Source organism: Zootoca vivipara, chromosome 6, assembly GCF_963506605.1.
Source record: "Zootoca vivipara chromosome 6, rZooViv1.1, whole genome shotgun sequence".
Lineage (NCBI taxonomy): Eukaryota > Metazoa > Chordata > Lepidosauria > Squamata > Lacertidae > Zootoca > Zootoca vivipara.
Window position 1 is genome coordinate 44,038,069 of NC_083281.1, and position 17,681 is coordinate 44,055,749.

General features: G+C 48.9%; 1 protein-coding gene across 1 annotated transcript in view; it reads right to left on the reverse strand.

Annotated features, from left to right (window-relative positions):
* Positions 1-17,478, reverse strand: part of EPHA10 (EPH receptor A10) — a 29,608-nt gene extending 12,130 nt beyond the window's left edge. The window contains exons 1-7 of the mRNA XM_035119693.2: positions 17,385-17,478; positions 14,685-14,749; positions 12,842-13,511; positions 6,480-6,635; positions 5,782-6,120; positions 2,747-2,871; positions 1,342-1,510 (exon numbers count right to left, since the gene is read on the reverse strand). Of these exons, the coding sequence (XP_034975584.2) occupies positions 1,342-1,510; positions 2,747-2,871; positions 5,782-6,120; positions 6,480-6,635; positions 12,842-13,511; positions 14,685-14,749; positions 17,385-17,445 (1,585 nt within the window). The 5' untranslated portion in view covers positions 17,446-17,478. The remainder of the gene's footprint in view (positions 1-1,341; positions 1,511-2,746; positions 2,872-5,781; positions 6,121-6,479; positions 6,636-12,841; positions 13,512-14,684; positions 14,750-17,384) is intronic.
* Positions 17,479-17,681: the final 203 nt, after the last annotated feature.

Sequence of the window (17,681 nt, forward strand, 5' to 3'; positions counted from 1 at the left end):
ATTTTTTTAATCTCCCAATGTTACTGCTAGTCCTGCAACGAAAGCTGTATCTGGCCTGGTCCTCCAAGAGGATGGAGATGCAGAAACGGTGCTGAGCTTTCGGCTCCCACTCCTTGTTGCAAGCTGTGACTGTTGGAGGTGTTGGAATACATGGGAGAAATCAGAGAGTAAGAGGAACCTCCAGACTTCCTAGACTGCCCTTTAACCTGTGCTGACCTTCCCTTGGGCGCTAGACTGATACTCTCATACTTTCTTTCCTCATTTCCTTCTTCTGCCTTACCTTTGGGAGAGGAGACATCTTTGTATGTCTCTCCTGCTGAGAACTTTCCTATTCTGCCAAGCCTATGCAGGCAGTTAAGAATACAGTACATCCTTTCATAATGGTTAGTTGATGTCTGCTTATAACTTTTTATAGTTTTTATTGTATGATTTTATTGCTGTGAACAGCTTTGATATATCTTTTTATGGCACAAATAATTTTTTTATAAATAAAGATCAGGCATGTTGCCCCTGGAAACCAAGACCACTTCGCTGTAGTTGGTGGTCCAAGAAACAGAAGTTTCTCAGCAAGGGGCTTTTATGGCATTTAAAGGAGTGGAAAAGGAATCCAGTTGCCACCAAGAACTGACTTCTGGGCAAACTCACAGTGGGCAAAAGTCACTGGGTGCATCAGGAAATCCAAGTCAGAGCCTTTTAGGACTTTTAGATTTAATGCTCCTACCTGCAGACTTATTTCCCTCTACCTCTGGAAACTCTCTTTGGCATAAACTAGTTACTTATTGCTTTCTCTGCTATTCTCATTTAATTTCAAAAGTAAGTGATTTCATGAATGGGTCAAAGGGCAGTGCAAAAGCATTGTGGGCGAGCAGCCAGGAGCTTGTTTTCATCCTCCCACCCCCTGCCTCATGGTCTGTTAGGCAGCATTAAGGAAATATTCTTCTTTAGAAGAGAGGCATTAAAATGTATGGCTTACAAAGTGGTTTTCCTTCAATACTTGGCTTTCTGGCTTTTGCAAACGGCTACGTTCTATGAGAAATGTTTTATTCAATTCAATTTGTTCCAAATGCATCTTGTGTGGCAAATGGATGCAATTTAAAGCCCCATTAAACACAGCCTGTAGAATTCCTACTGGGTGTATCACCCCAGTGCTTTCATTTCCAGCTAGGCAGAGTTATTAAGCTGAAACCTGGCCATCTTGGGCCCCCCTCCCTGTTCACTGGGGGACTGAGGGGCTGCTAGGCCAGGTAAGGGCTGCAAAGAGTAAGCCAGTTGGAGTCACAGAGGGTGCAAGCCTCCCAAGTGGTTTTGTTGCAGCCTCTCCAGAGACACTTGCACACTCACTCTCCCCCAGCGTTTCCACCTCAATGCTGTGGCTGCAGTTCCTGTGGTCCTGGAAAGCGGAAGACGACTTCTGGACTTGGAAGACATAGAGTGTGCTGGGCTTCAGGTTGTCCACCGTCACGGCTGGGAAGGTGGTCTTCAGGGATGAGTAGCTGTGCTCTTTCTGACCCTGTGGGACCCCAGAGTTTCAGATTAGGTGAGACGCTGCTCCCCAGATCTGAGAAGAGACTAGTTCATTCTTCTAGGACTGGTATTTTGCTCCACTCTAGGTTGTTAAGAAGGGAGAAGGCACTTGGGACGGGCTTTGCTAGGAGCCAAATGTAAATCAAATCAGCAAGGAAAAGACACAGATGCCTGGCTTTGTTCAATTAAGGTCTAAGACTCTCAGCCAAGAGGCTGTATGTGGAGGCTCTAGCTAAGGCAGGCCACAACGAAAGGGCTCTGTGTTCTGCCCTCTTGCAGCTGCATTTTATTCTATATACTGTATAGTTGTGGGTGTGTGGGGTCAGTCTGGATGTTGCCCTGAGTCTCTTCCAGTTCTTGGAGTCCTGTATCAAATGAGGGTTAAAATCTAATTGAAGATTTTATTGCTGAACTCGTCAGAAAAGTCTTTTTGGCCCCTTAAGTGTCCTCATCAACATCCCGAAAGAATCAGGTTGTGAGAGCCAAAACTAAGTGACGGTGCCCTCCAGGCTGATGGGTGGGCCTTTTCTCCACCCACCCACCCCAATCCAGCTGCTAGGTAGGGAAACAATAGCCAGAGGATGTGTATGAGCTGAGCCGGAAGCAAGCTGGAATCTGGAGACACAGTGAAATGTTTGCTTTGTGCTGGATCCAAAGCTATGACTAATGGAGAAGCAAGATCTGTTAGGGTGCTAATGCTGAAAGCCCGTCCATCTTATGCTCAGGTTGTATATGTGTGTAAATAAAACCACACATCCTAAAGACATTGTCTCTGCCAACATTCATTCCAAGAAAATTGAACCTGGGTAAGCGCCTGGAACCCCCGGGGTCTCTCTCTGCTAGGAAATTGGGGTGGCACACAGCTATATTTTCCCTTTTTTAAAAATAGCATATTTACTGTGTATATTGCTGTGTGTTTTAATATGTACACAGCCTCAAGAATTTGAAGAGCCGGTACAGAAATGCTGTAAATAAATAACAAACAAGCCAGGAACTAGCTTAAGTCAAGCAGATATGGAGGTGCTATCCCTCTTCCCCCCTGCTGGTGTGTGCATTCCATATTCTCTCTCACCATCCCTGAACTCTGATAAGCAGCAATGGTGGAAGTGCTGGGTGGGGGGGTGGGGGGGGAGAGAATATGCCACAAAGAGCAGCTCCAGTGCAGAAAATGAGGGGATCTGCCTTTCGGAGTTGAAAACACCACCCCTCCTGAAACAGTTACCTTTTCATAGAAGCTAATGTCATATTCGGTGTCATTGGTGCTCAAGGCGCTGGCCTCCCGCCAGGACAAAGAAATGCTCTTCTGCTCAATTCTCTCAGCGCGGATGTCAGTGACAAGCCTCTGGGCTAAGAAAGCCAAAGAGAAGAAAGGCAGGTGGGTCGCCAGCAGCTTTGCCTGGGCATGGATGGCCCACAAGACCTTAGGCAGCCCCTGTAGGGCTCCTTATTTTTCCCATGAAGAGAAGCTGTAGGACAGTTGTTCCCAAACTTTTCCACTGCACCCTTGGATCCATAAACTCCTCCCCCTATCCAACCCCATGAAAACCATTATTCAAAATGGCAGTTTGCATAACCCAGAAGCCTAGTCCAGTTTGCTATTCCTATAAATAAATCAAGTTTAGTGCCAGTCAAAGTTATTTGGGCCAGGATTGGAAGCAAAGTGCTTGAAGGCTCCGAAAGTCCAGTCTGAAAAGGAACAGAATTTTCTGAAGAGAATCTAGAAAGCATGGGGTGGGGTGGGGTGGGGTGGGGGTATTAGGGGAGGAGTAGTATCTCTGGTGGGGGACACATTGTACTCCTTCTGGGGTAGTTTGTTTTACTTTGGTCTCCACTCTGCACTCAGCTCTCACCTGTGGCTCCTGCAAGTTGTCAGTATGTGACAGCAGCCCAACCCAATGAATGGTTTTGGCTGGCCGGCTAAACCAGGTGAGGGTAGATGATGGGTTTCAAACCCTTGGTAAGTTAGGGACTTCCCCTGCATGTGAAGACAAGCTATGAAGGATTGAGCAGACAAGACCAAGAGTAGCCCACTAGTCAAGAAGGCGGTTTCTGCACATGTTGTAGAAGGAAGTGAGGGGGTAAGGTAGCCCTTCCAAGAGAAAAACTCTGATCCTAAACCTCCACTGCCTTGCCTTGGGACAAGAAAAGGCTAAGCAGTAAACCCTACAAATCCATAGTAGAGTCCCTAAGACAGTTGGATGGTGCTTTGTATGCCTCTTTCTGACAGCTCCTGCAGCCAAGCTGGTGCCAAACATATCACTCTGCTTTCCTTTGAACCACATCAGCATGGTCAAGAGGGGAGCCCAGGGCCATCTCACGTAGGTCGGGCGCCCTGGCACTGAGATCGCTCCGGTGCCCCCGCCCTCGCAGCGCGGCTTCACCGCACAGCGCCCCCCCCGGCGCCCCGCGCCACCGGGACTGCACCTAGAGCCGGGCCTGGGGGAGTCTTGTCGTCTGGGCAGCCCAGAGCCTCCATACACACTGCCCAGGCTTGCGCCTCAAGGAGGTCACTTTGGGGCTGCTAACACATCGGGGTTGACTTCACCCACAGAGGTGCACTCCACTATCTCTTGAGACAGACGTACGCCAACAATCTGGAAAGCAGAAGGCATGCAAGCTCTTTTAAAGAGGCTAAAACCACCACACAAGCTTTCATGCTGTGAACTGCTGCTGTAAATACAGTCTGTGCTCATTCATATTTCAGACACACACCCCTCCCCCTCCCCTACCACCACATTGCCCATATCCCGGAAAAGCAAACATTAAATTATTCACTACCCCATGGCTTGATTTGATCACTCCAGCTCCCTGGGACACCAATGCTCTCCTTAATTAAGAAGCCAACCAAGAGGGAGGAAAAGGACAGCATAGGAGCATGGATGGGAAAGGAAACAAACCGAGCAAGTGAGCCTAGCTTTGAGGCATGGCAGAGGAAAATTATGGTAAATTTTATTTTTTGTACTCTGCCCATCTGACTGGGTTGCCACAGCCACTCTGGGCAGTCTTCAGGGTGGGCAAAGGACAGTCTATTTCATCTTCTCATTCTTTCTCAAGTCTACATCAGTTTGCAATTTATTAATGTCAAGCCTGAGCGTTTGTCAGCATTTCATTTCCCCAAGCAGAGGCACACTAATGAAAGGAATCTCCTCCAATGCATATCTGCATAATGCTTTCACTAATATTGGACTTGAAATAGGTTTTGTAGCTATGCCGTTTTTAAATATATGTTTTTATTGTGTTGTGAAATCACTTTGAGATGCTTCGCAGGAAGCGAGTCCAGCCTTTCTGTTGGAGATCGGCATAGCAAATTTTGAAAGGGAGCTGCGCTTCAGTTCACATATTGTTCCGGGAAGTGCAAACCAAATCTCTCCCCTCGCCCCCCCCCCCCACTGCTATCTAACAGGCCGAGAAAGCAGAGGTTGTGTCATAGGCTCTTTCAACTCTGATTCTGAACAGCTCCCTGCTGCTTTCCAATGAAGACTCTGATCTCTTGCTTTGCGGAGACCTGAAGAAATGATTCATAAGGAGTTTGACCCTACCTGTGAACTGGTCTCACATAGGCCATAGGAGGGTAATGGCTCAGCAGTGGGGTGAGCCTCAGGGATGGGCCCCACTAAGCTGAAAAGAGGGCAATGAGCTCCCCCCCCCATAATGCCCAACCCTGTCTATTAATAATCCATTATGACCTTGTTTTCCTGGCAGAGAGGAACTCAAGGCAACTCTGAACAGTTTCTTTCTCCCTCTCTCCGTCCTGCAAATAGGTACTGAGGGTGGGGTAAAAGAGGTGAGTGCCCTGCAGAGGCCAGGTAGGTAAATCCAGGTTCAGCCTCTGATTTCCCTCCCCCACAAGATCAGTATTTAGTTTTTCTAGATAACTTGCACCTACTTCTGAGGCCATCTCTCTCCCCTCCACCCACAAGCCGTCTTGAAAGCCAGTGTGGTGCAGTGTTTCAATTGTCAAATGAGGACCTGGGAGAGACCAGGGTTCGAATCATCACTCAGCCATGAAGCTCATTGGGAGACCTTGGGGGCCAGGCACTGCTTCTCAGCCACACCTACTCAACAAGGTTATTGTGGGGAATAATGAGGAAGGGGGGAGAACCACGTGTGTCTCCTTAGGCTTCTCAAAGGAAAGATATAAATAAATAGATCATAAATAAATAGATCATAAAATCTTTCGTAAGCAGTAGGCTGAAAGACAGGCACACCAAGCAGAGAGAATACCTCCCCCCGCAAACACCCTACCTGCTTTCCTACCTGTCACCCCAGTAAAGACGGTCATTTCTGCGTATGGCTGCTCAGATGAGCTACCCAAGCCTGAGACGCCATTGACAGCCTCCACGCGGATGGTGTAGTTTGCCTGGGGCAGCAAGTTCATGAGGGTGGCTGTCCTGCCCACCAAGCCCCTCTGCTGGGGCACGAAGCTCACCCCATGGCCGCAGGGTGTGCACTGAGAGGAGGAGGAGGAGCAGCGAAGGCACAGGAGGTTATAGGAGATGTCACTGCGCCCCCCCAAGTCCACCGGGGCACTCCACTCCAGGACTAGGGTGGACTGCTTCAAGCTGTAGATGAGGTTCCCAGGTGCCGATGGGGGTCCTGCAAACAAGACGGTGGTTAGGCATATCAGCGGCAAGGGGTGGGGATGCTGCATTGCAGCCTAACGTCAAAGGGCATTTAAAATGGTAGAACCCTGTTTATAAATAAGCAAAACAGGTGGCCATTCTGCCACTAGTTTTCTTGCTATTCCGTCTCTGGAACTGTCATGCAATGCAATGCCATCATGGCATGCTGCAACTCCAGGCCCAAGATTCAGAAAAGCCACACCCCCATTGGGCGTGCACACACACACCTGCTTGCAAAGGTACTTGTGTGATTGAGGATGCCTCTTAGCACCCATCACCAATGGATGAGCCAACCTTGCAATCTCTACTACTGGAAAGAAAAGGATGCCTTACGGGTGCAGGGTGCAGACGGCAAGTCTGAAGGGGCCCGGGTGTAGGTCGCCTGGCAGAAGCAAAAGGTGGAACCTTCCTGCTGCGTGAAGCTGTGTGGAGGGCAGGGAGAGCAGCGCAGAATCCGAGAAGACCTCTTGTAATATCCAGGAGAGCAGGCTGCAAGGAGACAGCAAGAGGCAACAGAGCTGAGGGCAAGGGCAAGGGCAAAAGCCATTCCTGGAGAAGGACCCAGCACAAAACTGGGGCGAGTTGCAAAGAGGGGAGTATATTTTAAAGGTGTATTGGGAAAGAAAGTGTTGCTGCACCCAGAAGAACACATGAAGCTCAACGATTCATCTCGCTCACGACTGCCAACCATGGCTGGCAGCAGATCTCATGGGTTCTCGGCAGAAGACTTTCCCAGCCTTACATGAAGACTGGAGGAAGACTGGAACCTTGATACTAGATAATAATGCATCTTCCTTGCCATTTTACCAAGACCTTACACAGGATAAACTAATTGTGGAGAGTTAGTGCAGAAGGCTCACTTGAGGTATTCTGGTTATGGAAGAAATCAGGCAACCCTAACCTAGACACGTCACTCTCCACAGAGTTCTCAGCAAAAAGTCAGGAGAGGAAGATCACACACAAAATGCAACTTCTCCTTCTGCCTCTTCAAGTCATTGCATGCAACATGTAGCATGGCAGAGAAAATAGCAAGCTCTTGGTGTGGATAGGTCTAATCCCCCGAAGAAAATCACCTACCAATTTTGTTCTCACTTGGTACCCACTACATTTACTCCCTGTGTTTGTGTAACAAATGGGTCCCCCCCCCCCCCAGGGCAGCCAAATATTCCATTCGCTTGACAAGGATTGCACAAAACAAGTAGCAATGCTTGTAATTTTCAGAGTTGTCTCCTTGAAAATTAAGTGTCAGGGCAGGGGGAAAATTGTGTGAGCCTCTGCTGTGATTTCTATACCCGTAATTATTTCAGACAGGCAATGTAATATGTGGCTCAGCACAATAATGAAGCAGGAGGCTTGAGGGACTCTATGAGAGGCAGGATGCGGCAAGGAGACAAAGAGGGAGAAAGCGGCAGGATCAGTGAGATGCTGCAAAAGTGAGCAGCAGGTCCCTGATTCCTCTGCTCTGGTATTACAGAGTTCTCGGGCGGCAGGCGTCACTCATGCAATTCTGAGATGAGAAGCGGCTCTTTCAGCTGTTCTGAGTCCACAGTCTACCTGCATGAGGCCTGAGCTGCAACTCCTGTTGGTCTTCCAATGAACCACACGGTTGATACATCAGGCTAGACTTGCTATTGTCTGAACTTGCAAGAAACTCCTCCATAAGGGACAGGCCACTGGTCTTTTGCAGGATCAGAGCAGCTATGGTTACATGCAGAGTTGTGGTTCACACAAACTGGCAGGGCCAATTCATGTGTTGCCAAGTCCAGGAGGGAAAACAGGAAAGCTCCACAGTCACAGGGGTGCCTTTCTTGCAACCATCTGGCAGACACAGAGAAAGCAGACAGCTTTTCTTCCACTGCCTAATCTGCACACATGCACAATTGTGAAGACAGGGTCTAAGACTCTAAGAGGAAGCAGGTGCTGTTGAATGGCTTTTTCTCCTAGAAGACAAGATTCGTGAACCTGACCAGGAAATCTGACCAGGAGAGCTGAGAGGAAGAAGGGAAGGGGGCAGGAGATGGAATGATAGAGAAATCACCACAGATTAGCTTCAGATTCTGCCTTAATCTTGAAAGTGGAAGGAATGACATAGTGAGGGTCTTGTAGCCCAGAATAAATAGGGAGATGGTTAGAGAAACCAGACTACTATAAATTACATGGTTTTTGTTCTTATATGGTTTTTGCTCTGCTTTTACTGCCCTGTAAATTGCCTTGATAGTCCTTTGAAACACAAGGTAGTATACTGATAATTTTAACAAATGATTTTTAAGTCTCCCGGGCCAGATGAATTGCACCCTCAGTTGCGAAAGCAGATTGTGGCTATTACGGTATTTCAGAGCCACTGACTGTAGCCTTTGAGAATTGCCTGAGAAGTGGAGATGGGTGAAAAAAGAGAAAAGTGCAGAAACTATAGACCAAAGATTTCAATGCTGATACTAGGCAAACTTCTAGAGCAGACGAACCCTGGTTTGCCCCAGCAGGGCCTTTCAGCTACACTGGCTTTTGCAAGAGAGGATTATGCAATTCCAGACTGCTCTCAGTTACTGAAGGTCAAGTTTGAGAGAGAAACAGAAGGGCCCAGACAGCCATTCACTCCATCTTGCCTAATTATTATTAACCCCAGTTACACCATGCAGCTTAATTATGTTCCTGGACACTTCTGTAGAATCCATCAGCTAATTAAAGTTGTCCCCTGGTTTAATGGGCACAGGAGCCATTAAGAGGCAGGATCCATCCTCATCCTTCTCCCCCCTCCTCCAACTGTGTAGTGCCAAATTTAACAGCAGGCAGAACAGGATGAAGTCCTTCCTTTGTGAGCAGCAAGTTGACTTCTGTCTGTAATGACACAGGAGGGGCAAATCCTGCAAGCGCTTCTCCCAGAGAAGATGGACTTGATAAGCAGAACTCCTTTCCCTAACCCAAAGGAAAGAAATTCATTTCTGAGCCTCTTTCCAAGTCCATGCTGAAATGAGTTCAGGCTCTTCCACTGCCTTTGCTCAGAAGATTTTCAGAGGCCTGAGGCACTGCCAACAAATTATCTCTTCATTTCTTGGCACAGGGCTGGCAATTGCCTCTGCAACAGAGGCTCCCTGCAAAGCGGCCACTTTCCTCAGCCATGCCTGCCTGCCACAAAGCCAGCAGAATATTAACACAGTACTGCCTCCCACCACTGCTGTCAAAGCCAGAGAGGAACACGCTGTAATAGAAATTCTCCTGCACCACCAATTTATGCCTCTGTCAAGGAGAAGTGGCTGACAGTTATTTTTGGAACTGGATCTCCATCATATTAATTTGATGGCTGGTTGAAGTTGTCTCATTTGCAAGAAACCCAGCTGATAAATATTAACCTTGGACTTTGCTGGAAGTCTCCTTGCTGCTGCTGAGCGAAGGGTATGAGAAAGATGGGCAGCGTTTGCAGGAGTTGTCAGCTGCTTCTTGTGCTGGAGGGCTCCAGATTCACAAAAGTAGTGCCCAGCAGGATGCAAAAACATTGCTCACCTTCTTCCTATAGCCAATGATGGAAGGCCCAGTGGGCTAGCTTGCTAACCCTAGTTTAGCATGAGAATGACCCTATCCTATTCTGGGGCTTGTGTGCCTCCTCTCCAGCACAGCTGCAACAAGACTTTGCTTCGAGTTTGACTCTGGATGATTTGTTAAGCTGTTTTAAATTAACTACAGCTTAACAAATCATCCAAAGTCAAACACGGTTAGTCTTACCATGGCTAGTGTAAACCATGTATGATATGATCTTGGCTCCTTTGCACTAGCCATAGTTAAAACTATAATTAAGATTAGCCACAGTTTATCAGCTTCAGATGACATGCTAAACCATGGGTAATCAATAAGCGAAGTTGAAGCTTTCAGCTTCCTTGTGACTGCATCAGAGTCAGGGAGGAGTTCAGAACTCAAAAGGGAGGGGAGGCGTCTCCTTCATCTGCTTCATCATGAAGCTCCACTCACTGGAATAACATCCAAGCACAGCCAGTGAATTCAGCAGAGAGAAAGACCAGCAGATGAGCAGCCACAAAGCTAGGCAGGCTCATCACCCCTTGCATTCCAAGGGAATCAGGGTGATGTTTGAGACCCAAATAAGCAGAGAGGAGCATTTGACTGCACACACACAGTCACGGAGTTCCTCTTAACTTTTTTGGGGGGGGGAGTGGGGGGTAAACTTGCCGCATCCTTAAGGTGGCTGCTTTCGGCAACTGAGACAAGTTTTAAAACAGTAAACAGCTGAACCAATATCATGCAAACAGTTCCACAAAAGGTTCCGTATGCCATTCTTTATAGGGAACTGTGAAAATAGATGGACTGCAGGAATTTTTTTTGGTCTGCTAAGCTAGTGGAGGAGCTGCCACCATCAGGACACCTAATGCCTGCTTTGCCAGGATATGGACTTCACTTCATGATCATGGGAACAGAATCACAGAATTGTACATTTGGAAGGGATCACAAGGGTTATTTAGTCCAGCCGCCTGTAATGGAAGAATCATAGCTAAATAATTCCTGACAGATGGCCATCTAAATTCTGCTTTAAACCTCCAATGGAGGAGAGCCCACTACCTTCCGAGGGAACCCATTCCTCGTCAAATAGTTTGTGCTATCAGAAACTTATTTCTGATGCTCAGCTGGAATCTCATTTCTTGTCATTTGATTCTATTGGTTTAGATCCTACCCTCTGGAGGAGCCAGAAAAAAACTTGCTCCTTCTTCCATGGGACAGCCCTTCAGATATTTGAAGATGACAAGTGTATCCCCTCTCAGTTTTTTCTTCTCCAGGCTAAATATGCCTCAACTGTTCCTCACAAGGCTTGATTTTCTGACCCTTGATCAACTTGGCCACCTTCCTGCATACATTCTAGCTTGTCAATATGCATCTTAAACTGTGGTGTCCAGAACTTCTTCCAATCCCACCTCAAACATCCTTGATATATCCTCCAAAAAAAGGAAATGAATAATGGGCCTCTCTTTCAGGGCTATTTTCATTCATTCATATTCAAATATATGCAGTTTTAATCAGTTAATCAACTTTCTTTAATCAGGAAATTGCCTTAGTTAGCATACATGTGTCAGGGGTGTTTGATCATGTCATTAGGGGGGAACGGCTGCATGCAGCAGGTGACACGGGGGGGGGGGGAGAGAGAGAGAGAGACCCATCATCTCCACAAGGTCAAAGCAGGGCATGAAAACCAACCAGGAGACAGTCAATACTGCTGGTGCTTTGGGTTTTGCAAGCAGGCTCCCAAATTGGAAGAAAAAGAAAGAAGAAAAGTAAATGAGGAGTCACTTCCCCCAACTAGCCAAATATGCAAAACTGAAAAATGCTTATTAAACAGTTTTTCTGCAGACAAATCCAGGCCAGTCATGGAAAGAAATGAGGAGGGCGGGCTGGCCAAGCCATTTTTAAATAAAATGCACAAAAGTCACATTCCACTTAAAAAAAAGGATTGCTGCCAATTTGAGGGGCTGGGAAGAATGTGTGCTTTTCTCAAGCCTTCCTGGCAACCCATAAGAGTTGTGTCAAAGTTGTGTGTTAGAACTGGCTGTTGCCCAACACCTGTCAAGGATTTGGGAACCCTGAGGCCAGAATCACCACTTTGCCCTGGGATAATTTAAGCTTCTTCAAAGTTGTCATTGGAGTTAACGCCTTGTCTACAGTTGCCCAATGATAAGACTTGTGGAAACTCTCAACCAATTAGAATAACTTTGAGGGACAACACCCCATTTGCCCCTTCCTGACTTCACCCCCTAAGTTAGCAAATGCTGCAAGTCCCCCGAAACTGCCCTGCATCCTATGCCTCCACCTTCATTCTAGGCCAGATGTTGCTGGACTACAACTCCCATCATTGCCGATCACTGGCTGGGGCTGAATGGAGCTCAGCAGAAATCTGAGTCCAACCAACCAACCACATCTGGAAGGGCAGAGTTGTCTTCCTGCCCAGGTTCTGGACCCACTTCCAAGTGAAGAAAAGCAAGGAGAGCATCAAGGCACAAGCAAAGCAAAGAAGCCTACAAGCCTGGAGCATTGAGATTAACTGTGAGAAGCAAGGACAGCCTGCACTGGTAAAAACCACCTTGCAAACCCCTCAGGTTTCTGTTCACCCTGACAGGAGAAGCTGGGCAGGAGTTGATGGACGATGTGTCAGCCTTGCATGGTGGACCTAGGGCAGTTGCTCTCAGAATATGTGGGTAGATCAACAAAAGAGAGTTGCGACTGGAAGAAATCCACTTCCACGTCCTCTCTCTCCCCCCCCCCAAAAAAAGTGTTTCCAAATTAATTTTAATGTAATCAAGCCCCTTGACAAGACTCTCCTGCTTTGCTGATCCTGAAAATGATTACATCTGCAGGCTCATTAAGACTGCAGCGCATGAGATCATGTCCAGTTTTGTAATAGTTTTAAGGATGGCTGTTAAATTATTCAGGGATTCCACAACTCAAGAGAGAAAAAAATCCAACAATGGGAGTATTGCTGTTGGCACAGAGAGGAGAGGAGAGGCTCCACAATCTCAGGTGCCTTTAGATGCATTCATACCTGATCCCAAAGGCCCTTGGTGCACATACACAGGAAGGGCTTGTTACAGCAAATGGCGAGTTCTATAAAACACATGATTTGCACGTTAGAACCAGGTGACGGGGTGGGTGGACGACGCAGCCACGGCATAATGGAAAGAGTGTGGGACAGCCGTTCCTTTTACCTTGACACTTGCTGCCCTTTTCTTCAAAGCCAGCCCTGCAGGCGCACTTCCCAATGGGGACCAGCCACTCCCCCTCTGCGCTACAGTGCATCCTGGGGCGGCCGTCTGCCTCCACCTCGGAGTGGTTGACGCAGGCCCCCCTCACTTCCACCAGGGTGGCAAAGGCAGCTTCCGCCACCGTGTCGGGGAAGGCGGCCAAGTTCCGCACTGTGGAGAGGCACTTCTTGTAATAGACCCGCACAGACACCAGTGCCACGCAGGCGCCCACATCCTGGAAGCCCAGGTGGAAGCCCCTCTTGCTGAGGTGCCCGATCTCCCTCAGCTCCACGTTGAGCTTCATCTTCCGCTCGCCCAGATCCCCCTGGGTGAAGCTCTCGTCAGCAGCGATGGTGTCTATCTTGGTGTGCTTCTGCTCGCTGACGTTGGGGCCCAAGCTGGAGTCGGACTCTGCGTAGTAGAGGTTGAAGGTCTCCTTGCAGGTGCCCCCCACCCCTGGGATGCTGTTGCAGTCCCTGAGGGTGAATTTCAACTCCACAAAGATCCTCTGGCCACCCTGCCGAGAAATCCACGTGGTCTGCAGCCAGTTGTTCTGGTTCGGCTCCATGACGTTACAGATCTGGTATGTGCGGATGGGCCGGTCGTTCTCGTCCACCCCACTGATCTCTTCCCACTGCAGAAGATATGAAAGGAGACACACCTGTTATTCCAGGGAAATGACTACTTCACAATGCTTGGGGTCCTCCGTGCAAAGGAGCCCACCTGTCATTGGTGCCAATCAGGGCTTTTTTTTCTGCTGGAACTCAGTTCTGGTACCACTCAGGTGGACTCCATTGGCATTATAAGAGAGCAAGGGAGGTGTTCATGGTGAATTCCAGCACCTCTTTTTTCTAGAAAAATAGGACTGGTGTCTTGGTGTTTCATAGTCCATGAGAATTGGCAGAAAAAAGGAAGATATGTGATTAAATGAAGCGGATTATATACATATCTTTTGGAACTGTTCTCAAATACCAATATTCTGGAAATCTATTTAGGCCAATATCCTTGATATACTAGGGTATCATATACCCTTAGAACCTCAAAGATTTCTACTTGGTTATCCATAAGATGTTATTCCGCAGAATGATTGAGGAATTGTATTTAATCTCTTAACTGCTGTTAGGATTATGATAGCTTAAAAAATGGGGTAGGACAAATGGATTGCTAAAATTTGGGCTATAGTAACTAAGGCTAATTTATTACAAAAGAATGCATATAAACCAGCCTAACAGATTTATGGCGGGGGGAGAGAATGAGTATATTTTGTCATGTTTTGGAGCAATAAATTTAACTACAATGGCTCTATGCTTTCACCCTGCTGTAGTATTATGAGTACTTCTTCACACAATTTTTCTTTGTTTTATTTTATTTACCGGTAGTAATACAAAACTTTAAAAGGTTAAAAATTAAAAAGAAAAAGCCTAGCAGGCTTCTGAGGCTACCCGGGGGCTTCTCAAACTAGTTTTCAACAGTTCAACAATGGGGAGCCATCCTCTTGCAATTGCCTGGCCATTAGTAGAGCGAAACAGTTTGCCTACCCTGGGAGACCATGAGTGCCCTTCTCTCTGCCACCAAAGTGACTTCAGGCAGCAGGCAGGGTCCTTGCTGAGGGAGACGCAAAGCAGCCATTCTCTTAATCAGTAAACAAAACTAACCTGGGGGAAAGATACCAGCTGGCCAAAGAGAAGACATGGGCCTGGGTGTCCTCCATGGCTTTGCTAGTGGCAGCACCACCACCGCTCCCAAGCCGGCTACCAGCTCAGCAAGTGTGTTGCAGAACCACAAATGCCCCAGAACAGCCACTCACCCCATTGGAAGGGTGTGACGTCCAGCCCAGTTCAGCTTGCGATTCCTGAGAATCCAGCAAAATGACTGAAAGAGAGAGAGAGAAAAACGTTAGAAGGAGACTATGCAGGGGAGCCTGTCCATCCCTGAACTCTCCCTTACAGGCCCCCTTGGTTCACTCTGGTTGATCTTCAGGGAAGGAATCCAAAAGGAAACTAGCAAATCTATGGCCTCACTGCTGCCTACCAGAGCTGGGCTTGAGGGCTCAGCTGCTGTCTGCCAGAGCTTTTGAGAACTGCTGGTTCCCAGTAGTCCTGTTCCTAATATCTGAGAAGTCCCCTCAGAGCCGGAAAGTACTTGAGGAAAGGCCCAGCACTTGGAAGGACTAGGCTCATAGGCCACCCAGAGTCGGTTCTGTGATGAGGCCCCAAACGGCTTAAGCCTGCCTTTCTGCCAATTGCTCATTGCCCTGAAGCCCTGACTGCCTTACATTCCCAGAGGTGCCAGTCATGTGATTTAACTGCTTCTGCTCTGTGACCCTGAACATGGACTTTGAACCAAGGCTCCTTTTCTCAGTCAATTCCCTCTGTCCCCCTGTGGCAGTTTTGCAGGGCAGAGACTGGTGGAGAGAGGAGAAGAGTCATCTCGATCCCGCGACAGCTTCATTATCCTGACCAGGCATCTCACAGAAGAAGCTTTTGACCAAGAGATTCAGGGCACATCCTCCCCTTGACAGGGCACATCCTCCTCTTCCCTGTGCAGCAGCTGTCACAGTGACTATAATAAAGATTTCGTAGGATGCTCCTGCCAATCCAAGCCAGTTCGTTCCCACAAGACCAAAGCAGTGCAATGTTCAAGCAGTGAATGCTTTCATATGCCAGGGACACTGCTCTCAGCAAGCCAGACGGCAGCTAGCGCAGGAACAGAAGCAGCGTGCTCTGGTTATTTCATTCTCTATTTATAACACACTTCTTTCTTTAAATAATAATAAAAAACATTTCAACCAGGCTTTTTAAATTTGTCTGGGGGGGGTATTGTTTTAGTTTTAATTATTTACTTGTGCTTTTATCTTGTATTTTATTCTGCAAACCGCCCTGCGATCTTGGGACGGAAGGGTGGGATATAAATTTGATAAATAAATAAAATTCTCGGGGCAAAAAAACAAAAAGAAAACAAACACCAGCCCCTGTTTTATTAAAAGCAGTTTATTAGAGCCAAACCAAACAGCTGATAGCCAAAGCAAGCAGCATATTTGCAGTCTAAAGCTCATCTGGAGGCAGCAGAAAAATCAACAGCTGACAGCAGGCAACAAAGGAGGAGAGGCTTTACCTGGCAGGAGGAACATCCTTCTTCCCAGCAGGACTCAAGGGAGGCTCCATCCTCTCACCTCTTGAAGGAAACCTTACTGGACCCTCTTGCTAGGAGCTGCCACTGAAACAGCCCTGAGTTGAGGGCCGGCATCTCTGGAAGCGGCCTCCCTTGGGCATGAGAGGTTCAACTCTGTGCAGCATCCAGGACTGTCCCTACCCACCGGCAAAGACTGGGATTGGGGAAAGGGCGGTGTCGGAGGCAGCAGGAACAAGGAGCAAGCGAGAGCTGCTTGCCTGAGCCCGGGAGCCGTCGGGGGGGGGGGGAGCATTCCCTGCAAAGTGATGGTGCTGACCTTTAAAGCCCTAAACGGCCTCGGTCCAGTATACCTGAAGGAGCATCTCCACCTCCATAGTTCTGCCCGGACACTGAGGTCCAGTGCAGAGGGCCTTCTGGCAGTTCCCTCACTGCAAGAAGCAAAGTTACAGGGAACCAGGCAGAGGGCCTTATCGGTAGTGGCACCCGCCCTGTGGAACACCCTCCCACCAGATGTCAAAAAGAAAAATAACTACCAGACTTTTAGAGGACATCTGAAGGCAGCCCTGTTTAGGGAAGCTTTTAATCTTTAAGAAATTAGTGTATTTTAATATTTCTGTTGGAAGCCGCCCAGAGTGGCTGGGGAAACCCAGCCAGATGGGCGGGGTATAAATAATATATTATTATTATTTGTTGTTTTAAACATCAGCGGGGTGACAAGCCTAGCCCACCGACAGCCAGTGCACCCGAAAGCCGCCAAGGTCGAGCCCCGTTGGCGCTGCACGGTCGTGTGTTCCCGCCGCCGAGCGCCGGGCTGGGCAGCGGCGCCTCTGCCAGGGCCAGTGGGCAAGAAGGGACGCGCCGAGCCCGAGGAGGAGAGATGCCGCTCCTCCGCAACCTGAAGACGGTTCCCGAAGCAAGCGAGCGACCTTAAGGACACCCCCAGACGAAGGAGGAGACGGGCTTTCCGGCGGCGCGGCGCTCAGAGCAGAGCCAAAGGGAGCCTCCATGTGCCGCCGTAGTCTACCCCTCCGTCCCGTCTGGGCTCGCTCCCTGCAACCGCTCGACCGGCCCACGAAAACAGAAAGAAGAGCTTGAGGGGAGAAAAGGAAGAGAATGGGGCTTTCCTTGGTTGCTCAACCCCCTAGGGGTACCCTGGCAAGAAAGAGCGGGGGGTGCGCTTTAGGAAAGCCTCGCCCGCCCGCCCTACCCTTCCATTGGGGGAGAAGGGGGCTGATGACCCAGCAGAGCATCCATGCTCGTAGGCACTCTACCTCCTCCAAGAGGTGGCTCTTCTCCAATGGGACTGCCTGGCCCTAGCGGAGGGCGGCGTCCCCTCGGTGGAGCCTCCCTGGCTAGGCGCAGTCCTCCCCCCTACCTTGCTCCGTGGAGGCAGCGCGCACGACCAGCCCGAGGAGGACGAGGCGCGGCAGTGCCATGGCCCCGCGCACCGGCGAGGCTCCTCATGCTGCCGCCCGCTCCAGCCGCCCGCTGCTGCCAGGCAACTGCCTCCGCGCGCCGCCACGCCCACCGGCCAATAGGGGTTGGCGGGCGAAGGAGAGAGGCGGGGCGGAGCGCGAGGCGGGTGGGGTGGGGTTGCCCGCGGGCGTGGTCAGTAGTTGGTCTACGTCAGTGTTTTCCCCTTTTGGCTAGTATAAAAATCCCACGCCACGCC